We start from the raw sequence: 17,522 nt of genomic DNA, 5'->3' as shown, positions 1-17,522 counted from the left end.
AAAGGATTTCTTTTTCTTTTTCCGAGGACACTAATTTTAGGAAAACTGCCTACTTCAGCTCTTCATGGAAGCTTACCTCACTGAACTGCTGCAGCTTGCATGCTTGTGTGTCCACCAGCATTGCTGCCAGACTTCTCTTTCTACACTGGGCTTTCCTCTGATAATTGCCATAATAATATAATGTCTCTATCATGTCATTACAAACTTCTAATGGATGACTGAACACAGACAGGCCTCCACTTCCTTTTTTAATAAGTGTAATAAAAGATGTTTGTTATGCCATGTAGCTGGTATGTCAATAGAACAATCAGCAGATCTTTGCGCTGTGTATATCTGTGGAGAACCGTGAGCTTCACGTGTGAAAAGAAAGACTCCAACGCAAACTGTAAATGTGTCAAAGTGGGTGGCGAAATGAAGAGGACGGTTCCACGACAGTCTGATGTGCAACTCATAAACCTCCAGTCAATTAATTACCAATGAAATGCTGAGATGTACATTCAATCAAGACACAATTGATTAAAGTGACAACATAAAACACGGCGCTGTTGCAGCTCAGTCTATAAAAAGAGTTTCATATATGAACCCAATAACAATGTCTCCTGATTCCAACAGTTTAAGTGACCTTTAATGTTTGTTTTATGAGCGGTGACAAGAGGAAACATAAAACCCCGATCCGGTTCAGCAGCATACTGTCACTGTGATTTTAGTGAGGACAAGCTGACAGACAGTGAACCAGACGAAGCCCTGAGGCAGGAAAACAGTCACTGAATGCAGGAGAACGTTTGATTCCTTAGAGAAAGTCCAAAGAAGAAGCCAAATAAATACCCAAGTTCTCTCTAAAGCCTCTGTGATGTGTTGAGCTTACGTTCTGCCCTTGGCTGAGACGGCGACCCTGGGGCAATCCCCGATGGGTTTATAGTTCTTCGACCACACAAACTTGGACGTCTCGCAGATCTCGCAGGCCTCCAGAGACAAGAAGACGTCCCCGGTCTCCTCGTCCACGCCGGCCACGATCTCCGTAGTGCCTGTGAACATGAATAACATGTAAACAGTCCTCGGATAAGTGACAGTTTACTCAGCTGTCATCAGAGATTTTACATTTTAATTTCCAGTTCCAGTCATGTGTCAACACTTTGACTAGGCTTTGATTTTTAATATGAACAGGAATTGTTCTTAGTTGATATTCCAGACAAACTGCTCATCTCTGTGCCCACAGGTCAAAGATTCATTAAATGTTTTGGTATTTATATCTTTATAGGTTTATAATACAGTGAAATAAAACCTAATTCAGCTTAAGTCATACACTATTATCCTGTAATTGTCGGTGAGGTGGCGCGTTTGGTTGAACCGAAATGAGGTCATGGCCACGCCAGTGTCCTCAAGACGTAACACATCCCCGGACAATACAGCTACAGTTAGTCATTTGACAATACAGAGGGTGCGGCGCTGAGTAAATCCAACACTAGTTGGCACTAGAAGCTGGAGGTATTAAGTTGTTGTTACCTGGAAGAGCTCTGGCACAAACTGGCTCAGACAGCTGGGAAGGTTTTCCAACACCGTTTGCATTGACAGAACGAACTCTGAACACGTAGGTTTCACCTTCCTCCAGTCCGCTCACCTGCAGCAAACCGTGGAAACATCATCACATGTAGTGTGGTGTGGGCGTGGGAAGACGTGTGTGCATTTGTTAGAGGTGCTGGATTAATATCAACATATAAACACTGTATACAGTTGTGACTCAATAATCCGACACTAAATGTAAAACCTTCTTTTATGTCGGATAGCAAGGCTGTCGGATTGTCAAGACGGAGGTCCAGATACGAGGAGGGCTTGATGCTGGAACAGCCACTTCCACCCCGGGGCAGCGCTCTGACGGGGTGGAAGTGTCCAGAACACACAGGCAGTACTTGGCTGCTGATGCTAGTTTAGTTAGCGCTCACACTTCTGTTTCCTCCATCGGTGGCGGCGGGGGAGTGGCAGATACGCTCCACCGTTACCATCCATGTTTACTTCCATAAACACTGAGCACGCTCGCTGCGTGTGACGTCGTCGTGTCCTCTTCTGCGCATGCGGGACACTTTTGGGTCGTATGAAGTTCACACAGCAGATCACATACAAGTCGCATTGAAGTGGAAACGTGAAGGAAGTCACAAAGAAATCCTCATTGAGCATCAAGTCCTGCAGTGTGAATGTAGCCAATCTGTGGGATTGTTCAGTCAGATAATACGCCGTCATCCTGATTGGTGACATTAAATGTCATGTCGGAGTCACAATCCAAGGCTGTCGCTATGTTAAGGCTGTTTTTATGGGTTCTGTTCGTTTTCCTCAAAACCTGTCGGATAGCAGGTTTAGGATTGTTAAGGGTCGGATTATCGAGTCATGGCTGTATAATCAGGTCTCTTACCTGCAGGTAACGGTGGCTCACAGCCTCCTGGTTCAGAGTAACAAACTCTGATGAGCCCTTCTTGGCCATGTCCACAAAGTATCCAGAGACGGCGCTGGCTCCGGTGTAAACTGGAGCTTTCCACAGGATAACCAGAGAGTGACTTCTGACCTCGCTGAAGCTCAGGTCATAGGCTGGGCCTTCAATTACAAAAACAAACAACAACAACAACAAAAACATATCAGCAATCCCAAAGACAGTCTGCTGTGTGGTCTCAGTAGTTGGAAACTGGATGATTTTTCTGTTTTGCAACCAAGTGAAGTTGAACAAACATTCAAAGTAAGTTTTTGTCTGCTATTGATTGATAAGTAGAATTTAACAGGGAATAGATACGACTGACAAGAAGGTGTTTTTGTGCATCTGTCAAAACCACAGCTGAGACATTTAGCTTGTAGCAGAACCAGTAAAACTTTGGTGGATAAAGTCGATAATAAATCCAACAGTACTTAATGATGGAGGACAGACTGATGATACTGTACCTGGCTCATCCATGGTCCAAGCTTCACATTTCATGGCGACGCTGGGAGCTGATGGTACACCGACACCAGCCATGTTACCAGCCTGGACTCTGAACTCGTAAAAGGTTCCCTCCGTCAGACTGTCCACCTGAAGACACACAGGAAGTGGTGTGTCGTCGAGATTATCAAATTTAGCGACTGAGCACTCAAAAACCCCAAAAGTAAATGAATGTGAAGTTATAGTTGTATTTATCTGTGATGGAAATGTATTCTTAAGCTATGAAGCAAAGTTTTTATTCTAACTTTTCCTAAATAAAACTGGTAGTTTGGTTTAGTGTCTAATCGATGGCGCTCACAGTGCAGACTCTTTCGGTGACAGCAGACAGGTTGACCTCCTTCCAGACCAACGTGTCGGCGTCGCGCTTGTCGATGTAGTAAGCGTTGACCTTGGAGCCGCCACAGTGTTTGGGACTCTTCCAGGCCACGGTCATGGAGGAGCCGTCGCAGCTCAGCAGGGTGATGCCGTAGGGGGCGCTGGGAGTGGCTGCATCACAAAGGTTAATTAATAATTTCCTTATCCAAAGTTTAGAAAACTACTGTAGGAAACGGATCATGTCGTGACTTTGTGTAACACGAGCTTTTCATGCGTTCTGTTTAAGTGAACGGCTACGACAACGTGACATTCATCAAACACTTCGTAGTTTTACCAAACTGGTGCAGAGTGGTGCTCAAAAGATACCGGACTATGATTAAAGCACATAGTGACAAGTGAAGGTAGTGAAAGAGGGAGCAGTGGGTGAGTAAGGTGGACGACGATGAGCACAGCTACAGAGTACATACCATAATCCACCCCTTTGCCTGGACAGAGGAATGAAATGAGTCACACGGAGCATCAGCTTAGTCCATGGACACTGGTCGTCTCATGAATCACATTTTCTTTTACACTTTCTGTTTAAATCCTGTCACGTATGTACTTATTTCAGCCGACGTTTTCCTAGAAACCTACCAACCTTTTCATATGATAGTGGTTTAAGAGCACTTTGGCAAAGATCTTCAGTAAGCATGGAGTAGTGAGAGCGCCAAATTACAAAAATAAATCAATAAAAGAATAATAAAATTAAAGTGGAAATAAAAAGAAGAATAAATCAAATCAAAAATAAATAAATATTGTGGCAATAAAAAGCGATATGAATCAAAAATGAATCCATGAAACAAAAGGCTAATAAATGTAGAAATATAAAGACAAATAAATAAAATAATAAAAAATAAGAATTTATTTTTAATTTTAATGTAATTTTTAGGTTTTATTTTTTTAACTAGTTATTTTCAATTTAAACTATTTTGTTAATTTCCTTTTTATTTTTTATTTACTTTTTAATTTATTTTTTATAATGTCGCTTTAAAAGTAAAGGAAATATGCACATGACATTCTTACTGCACACATTTTTCTGTGCATATTTCCCTTGCTTTTAAAGTGACATTATAAAAAAAATAAATAAATAAATAAAAATGAAACAAATAATTAAAAAAAAATAATAATTAAAAAAATTAAAATGAAAAAATTGTTTAAAAATAAATAAGAAAAATAAATAAAAATAGAAAATACATTAATAAAAATAAATAAATAATAAAATAATAACTTACTATTTTTATTATTATTTTTTTATTTGTCTTTATATTTTTACTTTTTTTTTTTTTTTTAGCCTTTTCTTTCTTGGATTCATTTTTGATTAATATTGTCACATTATTTATTTTTAATTTTATTTATTCTTCTTTTTATTTCCACTTTTATTTTATCACTCTTTTATTGGTTTATGTTTGTAATTCGGTGCCCTCATCACACCATAGGTACCATCCCGGGGTCATAAATGTGGGCTTTGTCTTACCGAGGGCAGGCTCCACAGAGATGGGAGAGGACTCCTGAGACTCCTCACTGAGGCCGAAGAGGTTGACGGCTTGGACTCGGAACGTGTACGTCTCCCCGGGGATCAGGCCGTGGACCACAAACCTGACAACACGGACTCACTTTTTATTTAACTTACATACAAATACAGTTAGTTAGTCAGTGTTATTTTTCTTTCTTCGGTTTGTGGTGACATCTCTGATTTTTCCCTGCCTGCTTAAATAAATTTTAGACGATTCAGATTCCATTTTCATATTAATACACCAACAAGGTCTCAAAGCAGCTCTCAACACTGACCTGGTGTGTTTGAACGGTTTATGGTTGCACGCGAACCACTCCTTGGATCCGACCACGCGGCCATCGATGTAGTATCCCATGAGGTTTTTCAGATGTTTGGGAGCCTCCCACTGCACAAACACCGACGACTTGCTGTTCCTGGTGGCAACGAGCTGACCAGGAGCAGAGGGGACGCCTGTTCAGGACAGAGACCATCATCAGTGACACAGGAAGGTCTGATGAATAAAAACACAATGATGACTAAACAAATAGATTCAAAATCCAAATTATGTGCAGATAGCTCAACATATATTCCAATAGTCAGCATCCTAAACACTTTCATAAGATGCATTCGACGGTCTGTTTCACATAAAACTCGTTCCAAATGTGCCTGTAACATTTATTTAACTGTAAAAACATGTTTTAAGAAAGCCAGAAGCTTAATTTTATATATGAAGAGTTCATTTGCTTTCACAAAGCTTCAGAAAACCCACTTCTCCATCGTCTAGCACCACTCGACAATATCAGACTGAAGCTGAGTGGATGTGACTCAGTAGAAATGACAAAAACAGAGATAACTTCAGTTTGACGATGGAAAAGTGGGTTTTCTGAAGCTTTGTGAAGATGGAGTTATCTGTTCTTGCAAATGAACTCTTCATATACGTGTCAATTTATCGCAGATGGTCCGACGTTAAACTACACGACACAGAAAAATGCAAACTTAACAATATTGTGATTTTCAAACCACATGAAAAGAAAATGTTCTTTCATTAGTCCTCCAATAAATCATCATGTTTAAAATGAAGTGCCAACGGCCTACGAGAGCTCCATACGTCTAGTCTGATCGTCTCAGACATCCGCCGATGAGCTGAACGTCAGCAGTTTATTAAAATGTCTTGTTCTTCCTGGAGGCCACACAACCAGTTGCCATCTGTGTGCTTTCTCACACAACAGAAACCATCAAGCTGTCACTGATCTGCACATGTGGTTTCCTCCTCACGCTGTTCTGTAGGTTACAAAGCTACTTGAGCAACATGCAGCGTTCTGTCCCTGTACATTATGTGCACAAACACAAAGGGGGCTTTCAGGTCTGTGAACCTGCCGTGGCACACACCTGTGGGTTAAACACAACATGTTTTAAAGGTCGTACAGAATGGCTTTGACATTCAGCGCAGAACGGGGCGTCTGAGCAGAGAGTGGCGTCAGAGGAGCTGAGGTTAAACTAGGTTTCACCAGTGAAGAATTTCATCTTCCTTTTATTTGATGTTGGAATTGAAGCCTCCTGTCGTCCTGCATGTCACACTGAGCCATCTGCATGTGCTCCACTCACAGTTAAAACACACAGAGGAAGAGTGAACCAATGTGACACAGTGTGAAACAGTGACTTTCAACAACCGTACGTACCGACTGGCAGCTCGACACCTGCAACATACAGGCAGTACATGTGTTTGACGTGTTCAGCGCAGAAAGACAAGGAAATAATAATGAAACGAACCAAAACATCTGATTTGTTTCAGACCATAATATGTGTGCAGATCTGTGCCTATTTGTGTGTTTGTTGTGCTGTGATTTGCGGATGTGTGTCTGTCAGTCTGTGCACTGATCCCCGCTCTTACCATCTTCGTCAACCTTTTGGATGGGCTCGGAGGGCGCGGAGGCCTCGCTGGAGCCGTACATGTTGACCGAATACACTCGAAACTGGTACTTTTGCCCGTCTTGCAAATCAAATACTGGGTAACGGGGCGAGTGCAGTTTGACTGCCGTGTTGATCCGCTGCCATGCTCCAGTGCCTGCTAAGCACTGTGGGAGAGTCGGGGAGGGGGAATGAGAATGCACAGCCATCTGCAACCAACTCATCACAAACACTCACAAGAGGAGCTTTAAATACTGTGTAAACAAAGGCAGTGAAAATACAGCACATTGGAGTTGTGATGTGTAGCAGTTTAATTTTAATAACGTGTGTAAATCTGCCAGCATTTATGCAGATACTAACATATCTGTGCCAGTATTGGCTGGTTATATCAAGCATGTCAATATATTACTTTTGACCTATCGTATCTAAATTGCTAGATCAGTGGTTCTCAAAGTTTTTTGAGCCACGACCCCCAAGAAAACAGAACTTTGTGTTGGTGACCCCCCAGTTTGAATTTTTAAGATGGCATGAACTTTGTTGTTCAGGCATTAATGTGTTAAAAATGAATGTGTAGATTAATCTCTTTACATTAACACGTTCATTTTCTTTCGAATGAATGAATGAATTGAATTTATTTTGAACAAATAAAGAAAATATTTTTTAAAAAGAGCAAAAAAGAATTAAAATATCACATAATCAAATAACAATATTAACAAAAAAGGAGTGGGAAGAAGAATTTTGACAGCCCTGATGCACATTTATTTGATAAATGTCGGCATTTGTTTCATTCATTTGTTTTTTTAACAATGACCTGGCGACCCCCTGAAATTATCTTGGGACCCCCATGGGGGTCCCAACCCCCAGTTTGAGAACCACTGTCCTAGAATATAGATTGTTATTTCAGTGAATTTGTATATGCAGGGATCACTTTTTTTTGTTGTTGCCATAAATGTTTTTTTTTACTGACTGCAAACAAATGACGCCTGCTGAGCTTTTACATGTTCATGGGTCTAAAAAACACACGACCTCTTAAACTGGTATGGACATGCTGTTGTGTAGAACCTTTTCTAATCAAGATGTATAATGTGTGTGCAAATGAATGCTTCTGTAATATCTAAATTTGCTGGAAGGTTCCAGTCAAACAACAACAAAAACACTAATTCACTCAACATTAAAGTCACACAGCTTCATTTTACTGTGGTTTGACAACATGGGCTGCATGTGATGCTGTTGTGTACTGCGGATTCGATAAACAACAAGAACTTTTAACTCTAAAAAAAGCAGCGTGGACATTACAGGATAAGGTGCAGCGTTAAAGAGGTCAATGTCTTGTTTCTCTCTCCACTACAGAGCAGAGGTGGAGCGACACGCACCTTCTCGATGACGTACCACAGCGGAGCTCGTCCGCGAGGGCTGGGAGGCTTCCAGCTCAGCACGACGTACGATTTGAAAATCTCGGACGCATGCACATCCGTGGGCTCACCGGGGATTGTTACGTAGCCTAGATTTGGAGTGAACGTTGTTGAAGCATAAAGTACATACAGCAGCAGCAGCAGCAGCCGTTTGCAGAAGTCCCACATTATGCTTCTCTTTTAGTGAATTCTTATGAATGCAGATGTGACCTTGCTCCCACTGGCAGGGAAGAAAGTGAAGGTACAACACCATCAGGTTTTCAATTGGGTGTTTTCGTACAATTATATTCAGATATTCAAAACAGATTTGAATGAATCTGAGGGTTAAACTCAATGGACAGTTTACTGTGTATTTTCTTATACAGACCTTTTATCAATAGTCTTTTAAAAAAGCTAAGCAGGCAGGCTAGCAGCATTTGTACTTGGATTTTATTTTTAAAAGATGAAACTATGATATCAGTTGGATTAAACAGAACAGTCTGTGCTGTGTGATCAAATACTGACCAAATAAACACAATTCTTTGCCGTCTAGTTTAGCATCCAGTGGAGCACGTGAACACAAACCTCGATGCCATATTTCAGCATTTTAAGAAGAAATATGAAGGTCCTAAATCAGATATAACGAAGAGCAACGCTAAACATCATCAGTCCACATGAAGAGGATTTAGTCTCTGAAGTTCAGTTGAAGAGGAAACTGAGATGTGGGACTTCTACAACAAGCCTCGTCTGATATTATATCAATGTGTTTCCCATTTTTCTTTATTTTTTAATTAGTTTTTTTTTTGTGTGTTATAGGTTTGGGTTAAAGTGTAGAAGTCGGCACACGTTGGAGAGGAAGGAAAACTTGAAACCGGTTTACTTAGAACATAAAAACAGTCGATTAAAGTGTGAATGGAAAAGTGGGAGTTAGATGGACCATCGCACCACAAATGGTTAGAAGGGGAGAAGAGTTGTGTAGTTTAAATTGATGAAGCTAGACCAGGGATCTCCAACGCCGGTCCTCCTGAGCTCCTGTCCTGCAGGTTTTTACTGCAACACACCTGACTCACATTAATGGATCTCCAGCAGCTTGTTGTCAAGTTCTACACAAGTCTGTGAATGATCTGATTCAGGTGTGTTGCAGTAAAAACCTGCAGGACAGCAGCTCACGAGGACCAGAGCTGGAGATCCCTGGTGTAGAAGTTCTGAGATTGCAGTACAGATGTTTTCTAAGGTTGGATCATTTCAATCAGCCTAATTAGTTTAATGTGTTGTTTTAACATTTTAAAAAACCTTTTTAGATTTCAGGGTGAAAACCTTCCATGTCTGTTTTCCTGATATAACATCCGACAGGACAACAAAGAGCCCTGAAGGTCCACAGCGGGGGAGCTGTTCATCTGAATCAGTGCTGCATTACCTCATCACACGTCGTGCTTTCCTTCTGACTGATACGAACAGTCGATGTGTTGCTGCAGTCCGGTCGTAATGAACTGCCAGCAAAGTGCAGATACGACAGAAAGGCCGACCTCCGGCAGCATCGGGCCGCTGGCTGTGAGAAGCAGCAGCTGCTCGGCCTGGCTGGATACGGTTACTGCTCAGACTTCAGCTGCATTTGTTGTGACAACCGGCAAGGCTCTAAGACTGTATCATGATACAGCTCAGCCTTTCTCTATTGATCACGGAAAAGCTATCGCCAAGTTACACCATCAGAAGAACAATGTCAGAGCTTCAGAGTCAGAATTCTGTCATGAGACGATGAGAAAATAGTTCCCATTTATTCTTGAGGTCTTGTTTTGTCATTTGCGCAATCTGTTTAAAAAAAATCAATAACCTTTGTTCCTATTAAAATGTGAAATGTCATGTTGGCATGAAGAGGTTTGGGAAGCAGGTCAGGTGTTAGTACTCCGTGATGAAGGGGTTTAAAGGTTGTAGAAAACAAAACTCAGAACGCAAATCAGTCTTTGTTTCCTACTGTACCTTCCAGTTCATCGTCTCTGATCACTATGTCGTACTTCCCTTCGATTTTAATCACTGTTGCAGGAAACGACAACAACAGACCCGTTAGGAAGCGCTGGCATCCCGCCGCCTCGTGTTTTGCGTTTACCTTCGTCGGTACCTTGCAGTCTCTCGCTCTCGGCCGGATCGAGCGCCGTCACTTTGTCTGACTTGCGCGACGCTCTGCTGATGCCGGCGCTGTTCACGGCTCTGACCCGGAAGTGGTAGGAGCGGCCCACTTTCAGGCCGTGCACCGGGTATTTGCAAACCTTCACCGGGGCGTCGTTGCACTGGACCCAGGTGTCGGTGCCAGCTTCGCTTCTGCACAACGGAGCGGGAGACGGTTTCATCAGTGTCATGACATCAGCAGCAGGTAACTCTCACACAGAATGTTCTCCAACAAAATCTAAACTGACCAGAATTCAGAATTTCTCTTCAGGAGCAGCTTCGGTAAATAAATTTGTGATTGATGACTGGAAACATTTACAACAAAGTTTTTAAAGTTGCATTAAGTGTTTGTTGTTTTTGGCAACTTGGATGCTGACAAGGCAACATGACGTCACCCAACATGGTGGAAACTTTTATTTTCTTTCCTAAAATCCTGTCAAACTGTCAAGTTAAAGCATCCAAGAAATAAAATGGTTCTTAAAGTCCAGGACGTTATCCTTAAATGTCTTAATTTGTCCCATTCAGTTAGAAGGTAATCTCTACACCAGGGGTCTCAAACTCGTGGCTCGTGGGCCAATTGAGGGCCGCCGGATGATATTTTGTGGCCCCCTATTTGACATCAAAGTTTGTGCATTTTTCTCACATGTACCTACGCGAGTCGTCATCCTGGACGTTTTCTATTTTTTATCACTTGTGGGCCACCATAGCTCAGGCTCGTGACAGCAACACGAATTAGCAACGCTAGTCATTTGAAACGTGAATCGGGAGCATCACAGAGTGGAGGGAACATACATCCTGTCACCCAGTGCAAATGTGTTTAGCTCCTCTCCATCATGAATAAGTCAAAGTGCAGATCCAAACCTACTGATGAGCATCTTCAAGCCAATTGCTTCCTCCTTCAAGCCAGATGTGGCTCAGCTGTGTGAGAGGAAGTGTAGGTAGGAGTAGGTAAGAGGAGCCGATGTTCTGAAGAACCTTTCATGTTCAGAACTGTTATTAATAAAGATTGAGAAGATTGGATCAGCTGTACTTTTTTGTGGAGTACTTGAGCCTCACCCAGACTCTACCTCCAGTGGCCCCCAGGTAAGTTGAGTTTGAGTCCCCTGCTCTACACTGTGATAATTCTCTTAATAGAGCTGCAGTTATATAGTAAATAAAATAAAATAATAATAACTAGCTTCTTGTTTGTTTTTTGTTTTTCACCAATAATGTCCTGTTCTTGGGGCGCCGCCAAAGCTCACCTGGTTGAGCTGGCGTCCTATGTGTAGGGCTACAGTCCCAATGTGGAGGTCATGAGTTCAAATCCCGCTCACGACCCTTTCCCACATGTCCTCCCCCCATTCTTCTCCCCTACTTTCCTGTCTCTCTCTCACTTCACTATCAAATAAAGGCCAAAAATATAACTTAAAAATAAATAAATAAATAAATAATGGTCTGTTCTTTAAAATGCTATCTACTGCAGCTCCAAACATCGTGACACTTTCCGTCATTTCCTTGACGTTAAGCGCAGTGTAACTCCACTGTATTCACGTCGGCGTGCCAACTCTGGTCTATTTAAAGAAAGCCTGAAGAGTTCTCAGGGTGCGGACTGACCGATCCACAAAGTATCCGGTGATTGCCGCCTCATTGACGGTGTTCGGGGGTTTCCAGGCAACCAGGACGTAGTCCGCGTTGACGTCATACGCCTTCACGCTCATTGGTGCGCCGGGGGCTCCGGCCGCAGAGGGGGCGGCATCTGAGGGAGCGAGGAAACAAGGGCACAGGTAGCGAGGGAAGGATGAATGGAAGGCAGCTGGTGATAGACAACATCATTATCCCTCCTCATCCCATCAGTCGTGTAGCGTTAGTGGCGGGAAAATCTAACTTCTTGCAGTTTTTAGTGGAAAGAGGCTTAAGATAGTGAAGTGATGTTTTAAGGAAAAAGGAAGTTAAAAAACATCTTGCTCTCTTTCAGGACAGTCAAAGCAATAAATCCGTTAAAAACCTTTTTGATTCTATTTCCACATGCCTGTTTGGTCTCTGTGTCTGTGTGTGTGTGCTTGGATAACAGAATAAGGATTACAAATAAAATACAATAATGTTTAGTTGATGCTGATCATTTTGCAGACATTCCAGCTGAAGCTTTCACTAATTACTAGTGAGGCAGTAAAGCAGCGACACAATTAGCCCTCATTCTGTCGTGTCGAAGCACATCCTGAGATCAGGTTTGGTGGGAAGTGAGGGTTTATGAGCCTGTTAGATTTTTATTAAGATTTGGCTTGAGTCCCAAAACTTCAAACTAGTTGAGAACAGGATAAAAATTAGAATAAAAATTTATCCATTAAGCTTTACATTATAAAAACCATGAAGAGACCATGTTTACTTCATGGATAACTCACTACCATTTGTGTGTTTCAAATGAAAATAAGTCTGCCAACGTTTAATCTTTCTTTTCTATATATTTGGTTCAAACCAGGAGTGGTGTGTCTGCATCCATTCACAAACGAAAGTGTGGTGATGTCACAACGCCGTACGATGCAGAGTCGTGTCATACCTGAGACAAACAGGTAGGCGCTATGCTCTGCAGTGCCATCCTTTGTAAATATACGCAGGGTGTAGAGGCCCTCGTCGTCCTTGGCCAGGTGAGGCAGCGTCAGACGAGCTGCGCTTCCACACACTGACATCTCTGCCAGCTTACCGGGTTTCAGCATTTTATCTTTCAGGAGAAACAGGGAGGAGTTCATAAAAATACAGACATATGTAAAAAAAACAGCTTCACACCAAGTCTACAGATGAATGAGTGAAAGAATGAAAGGATGTCTGACCATCTCTGTACCACTGGGCGAGGGGCGGTACGTTGGGCAGGTCGGGGACAACCACCATGGTGCACACCAGGCTGATGGAGGCGCCCTCCACACCGAAAGAAACCGGGAACCTATCGAGCAGGGTGACCTCCAGCTTACTGGGATGGATGTCAGTCAGATGGGGCACTGGACGGCAGGGAAAGGAGACGCAATCACACACCACACATCATGTTTACTGAAGCAGAATCTGTATGTAACATCAGCATGGTGACGTAGAGCCTTGATACAGCTACATCAACATGGACATGAATCCCTTTGTAAATTAGGTCTGTGTTTGATATCATGGCGTTGTAGTTGTTTCAAATCTTATCATCATGTACCCAAAATAGCAGCTAAACGCTTAATTTACAGCCCTGGGGTCATTTTACACAAAACAGCATCGACTGGCTTAAGGGCAGCAAATAAAGTCAGAGCTCAAAATTAATATCAAATGCTGTGTTTCATCCAGATTAAACAACAGATCTAAACTATTTCATGTCAAAACAAGACAGCATTGTCTAGATAATATTTGCTTAATTTGTTCATTCCATTCCCTAAACACAAAAACAGACGGATGTTGGTGTTGATCATCAGCAGCTCGACTGTTTACCGTGAACGGAGCTTTCTCCTGTTTTTACTCTGGATGAGTCATAGGACACAAACAGCTTGTCACCAAACTTTCCGCTACTTATCGGGCCGGCCAGCGCTCTGCTCCTTGAAGCCAAGTGATTCCATGTGATTGAACTAGTTGTGTCTGACACCCCCACACCGTCCTCCACACACATCTCAAAGTTCTTTTCAGACATTGGATATGCAAAATCGTCAGTGTGTTGGAGAAACGACCTTCTGTCATTCAGATGTAGGTCACTGAACCAGTAATGTTCCTCACAGGCTGATCCAGACGCTCCCGTGACAGGGAGAGGTCCACAGCATCAATGTGATATTTGCCACGTGTCTGATGATATGACATGGTGGACAAATGAATGTGTCCCAGGACTAATTTTATTGCTATTTATGGCAAGTGAGCTAAGAAACCCACAAAGAGGTGCAAGAGACCTGTGCTCACTACGCTCAGTCATTATGTGACTGTGTGCAGCTCAGACTTGTGTTAGAAGTCATGATGCTACGCCTTTCACAGTGACCAGGGTCCTCATTCAGACCTGAAGCGTTCAGATGACGTCAGATTAGTAGAAAGGAGGAGCGCTTGTCTCTTTATTCACTCACCCAGACCAAGCTGGCAGGACTCTGCAGATCCTGCTGGTCCTGTGAAGAAAATAAAATCATGTTTACAGAGAGAAACATACCATTTCAACCATAGTAAGACAGAGTTAGAGAAAAACAGAGACTTACTCTTCACAGCAACTTTGGCCGTGCTGGTGGCCGTGCCGTACTGGTTGGTTGCCACGGCGCTGTACTCGGCGGTATCACTCACAACGCACCTACAACACCAGAAAAGTCATTGAATGAAACATATTATAACAGTAGCTCCTCTTCCTGAAGTCACCATTAATAATACAAATCTATCAAACACAAACAGACTCAAAAGACAACACAACGAACACCAACAGGACCCCTACACCACCTCAAACAGCAGTCCAAGACAATCAGTAGATCATACATTTAAAACTAATTACAGTCGTGACTCGATAATCCGACACTAAATGTAAAAACTTCTTTTATGTCGGATAGCAAGGCTGTCGGATTGTCAAGACGGAGGTCCAGATACGAGGAGGGCTTGATGCTGGAAGGCTCATTAGTTGTTAATATTTATTGTTCATAGTTGTTATAATAACTAGTGTGTTGTTAGAACACTATGCATTGCTGAAATTCATGCCTACTTGACCGGTGTGATTCCGGCTACTTCCACCCCATCAGAGCGCTCTGACGGGGTGGAAGTGTCCAGAACACACAGGCAGTACTTGGCTGCTGATGCTAGTTTAGTTAGCGCTCACACTTCTGTTTCCTCCATCGGTGGCGGCGGGGGAGTGGCAGATACGCTCCACCGTTACCATCCATGTTTACTTCCATAAACACTGAGCACGCTCGCTGCGTGTGACGTCGTCGTGTCTTCTTCTGCGCATGCGGGACACTTTTGGGTCGTATGAAGTTCACACAGCAGATCACATACAAGTCGCATTGAACTGGAAACGTGAAGGAAGTCACAAAGAAATCCTCATTGAGCATCAAGTCCTGCAGTGTGAACGTAGCCAATCTGTGGGATTGTTCAGTCAGATAATACGCCGTCATCCTGATTGGTGACATTAAATGTCATGTCGGAGTCACAATCCAAGGCTGTCGCTATGTTAAGGCTGTTTTTATGGGTTCTGTTGGTTTTTCCTGAAAACCTGTCGGATAGCAGGTTTAGGATTGTTAAGGGTTGATTATTGAGTCATGACTGTACTAATAAAAAGAGCTTCAAAATGCAAGTGAAATATATTTCAGGTAAAGTCACCTTAAACAAATATCTTCCTCTATCATCATCATCATCGTTCTGGCATCGTTCTGGATCTTGTTTTAAACTACCTGACGTTTTTCTACACTTTTTCCTGTGCTATACATCCCATGAATTAGATTTTATTTTTGTAATGTCCAGATTTTAGTCCAGTGTCATTTGGTTGTACATTTTTTGTGGACCCAAGAAAAACCACCAACCCCATACAGCGGCTGGAAACTGGATTCCTATAAGCATAAATAAGGTGAAACCTGAGGCCACGATAAAGTCATGGAGGCAGTACATGTGCAACGTAGACTGAGTTTTGCTTTTTCTTTTCTCAAACACGCTCAACAGCTGCGGCTCTCCAAGGTCTCCAAGTCAGTGTGTTCGATTACGTGTACTGAGTCTTCTGAGCACGCTGAAAAGGTGCGCTAAGGCAATAAATGCTCCTGTGACAGAAACCGAGGAGGAGTCTGAGAGTGAGCATAGAAGGAAGAAATGTGACCTTCACCCTGGACCGAACTATTTTAAAAGATGATCCATTTTCTCAGCTATGGGGGGACATAAAGCCGGCGCCCTTCTTCTAACAGAGCTTCTGACGGCCTTGTGGATGAGAAAAGTCTTAATTTTGAATAACTTTGAACATAAACAATCGCGTCTTTAATGACCCTACAATGTGCAGCAATGACGGACGAACCAGGGGGGAAGGAGAGGGTGAGATAGAGAGAGAGGGAGGGAGGGAGAGAGAGAGCATGCTGTGGGAGGAATTCATGGCTCAAATGGCACCGAGGTCAGCACTTTGACATGAACAGCTGAGGGGTCTTGAAGATGACGAAAAGGAGCCGGCTGCCCCTCAGCCTGCAATCTGCCTCTCCAGCTGACTGCCTGAATAAAAACTAAAGCCGAATGTGAATGAAAAGTTCTAAGCAGGTTTTAAGTCTGAACCTGTGGAGTCATCCTACTGTTTAGTCTTTGGGTCTTTTCCAGGTTTATTCTATTTTGCTTTCCTTGAATTTTAAAACCGGACACAGAACTGCTACAGATAGGACCGATAGACAGGACATTTAAAACAATAAACAAGATCAAATATTCCTTTTTGCATGTGTTAAGCTTTCGAAGAGTCTAGAAAAAGTCCTAAAACGTGGGCTTAAAATGTAAAATCTGTGGACTGGTGGGAGAAAAACTAACATACGATGCAGTGGCAATGAGTGAAATTAGACTCTTTTTTTTTGGTTTATGAGTGAATCTGGGTGCCACCTTTCAGCCCAGTATCTAATTCCTATAATATATCAGTGGTGTCCTAATGCTATTCTCTATTATCTAAAAAGTTAATTGAGGCATTTCAGTCTCCAGTGTATGATTCAGGCAGATGAGATGGTCACGATTCACATGAACATTTTGGCTACTTTCCGACTTTTAAAAACCACATTTTTGCCGTTACACGTGCAGCCGGAGTTATTCTTCACACCTGTGGTGCGATTCTGTCGCTTGGATTTTAACAAATAACTAATATCACACAATTTCAACCAGTGCCTGTGTTTTCTTTGAATAATCACTTGATAGCTGGAACTCATAGACCATTTATTTTCCACTAATTTGCAGAAAACGAACCACGCCTTTCGGTTAAAACTTCTCATAGCAAGGAACTGGGACCTTTCAGTAAAAATTGTGTTTTTCCTCACCAGTCACAGGCATCACGTACCTGCTAATGATCAAACTGTGGACTCCATACTTGCTCTCAATCTTGTACTTTCCTGGGGCACTCAGTGGGTCGACTGGCACGCCTCCTTTATACCTGCAAACAATCTGAGGTCAGCCATATCTTCCCAAAGTACTTTTCGCGGTGCACAAATACTTTAAACTGGTGTATTACATATCAGTGTGTGTGCAGAGATACATCGCTCTCTGATGGGCCATTTAACCAACAAAGCAAAAATGTGTCGTGTGCTGAAATAGCAACAGATATTTAAGGTGTGAGCAGGTGGGAGGGTGTTGTAGG

At 42.5% G+C, this 17,522-nt stretch overlaps 1 protein-coding gene across 4 annotated transcripts in view; it reads right to left on the bottom strand.

Moving 5' to 3' along the window:
• The window catches only part of myom2a (myomesin 2a), a 34,483-nt gene that overhangs the window by 11,086 nt on the left and 5,875 nt on the right, over positions 1–17,522 (bottom strand). For 3 of the 4 annotated variants that reach the window (XM_008284233.1, XM_008284235.1, XM_008284232.1), the window contains 17 exons: positions 17,226–17,318; positions 14,440–14,528; positions 14,314–14,352; positions 13,072–13,236; positions 12,801–12,962; positions 11,861–12,002; positions 10,221–10,420; positions 10,082–10,135; positions 8,087–8,214; positions 6,697–6,880; positions 5,102–5,276; positions 4,788–4,909; positions 3,258–3,445; positions 2,923–3,049; positions 2,405–2,583; positions 1,504–1,618; positions 866–1,025 (listed from right to left, as the gene is read on the bottom strand). In XM_008284233.1, the coding sequence (XP_008282455.1) occupies positions 866–1,025; positions 1,504–1,618; positions 2,405–2,583; positions 2,923–3,049; positions 3,258–3,445; positions 4,788–4,909; positions 5,102–5,276; positions 6,697–6,880; positions 8,087–8,214; positions 10,082–10,135; positions 10,221–10,420; positions 11,861–12,002; positions 12,801–12,962; positions 13,072–13,236; positions 14,314–14,352; positions 14,440–14,528; positions 17,226–17,318 (2,322 nt within the window). Of the gene's footprint in view, positions 1–865; positions 1,026–1,503; positions 1,619–2,404; positions 2,584–2,922; positions 3,050–3,257; positions 3,446–4,787; positions 4,910–5,101; positions 5,277–6,696; positions 6,881–8,086; positions 8,215–10,081; positions 10,136–10,208; positions 10,421–11,860; positions 12,003–12,800; positions 12,963–13,071; positions 13,237–14,313; positions 14,353–14,439; positions 14,529–17,225; positions 17,319–17,522 lie in introns of all 4 variants that reach the window. The other variant, XM_008284234.1, reaches the window with a different exon arrangement.

The sequence above is a fragment of the Stegastes partitus genome, unplaced genomic scaffold (assembly GCF_000690725.1).
Source record: "Stegastes partitus isolate 25-593 unplaced genomic scaffold, Stegastes_partitus-1.0.2 Scaffold352, whole genome shotgun sequence".
NCBI lineage: Eukaryota > Metazoa > Chordata > Actinopteri > Pomacentridae > Stegastes > Stegastes partitus.
Note: the sequence above shows the minus strand (reverse complement) of the source record. Positions and strands in the feature narration are given on the sequence as shown.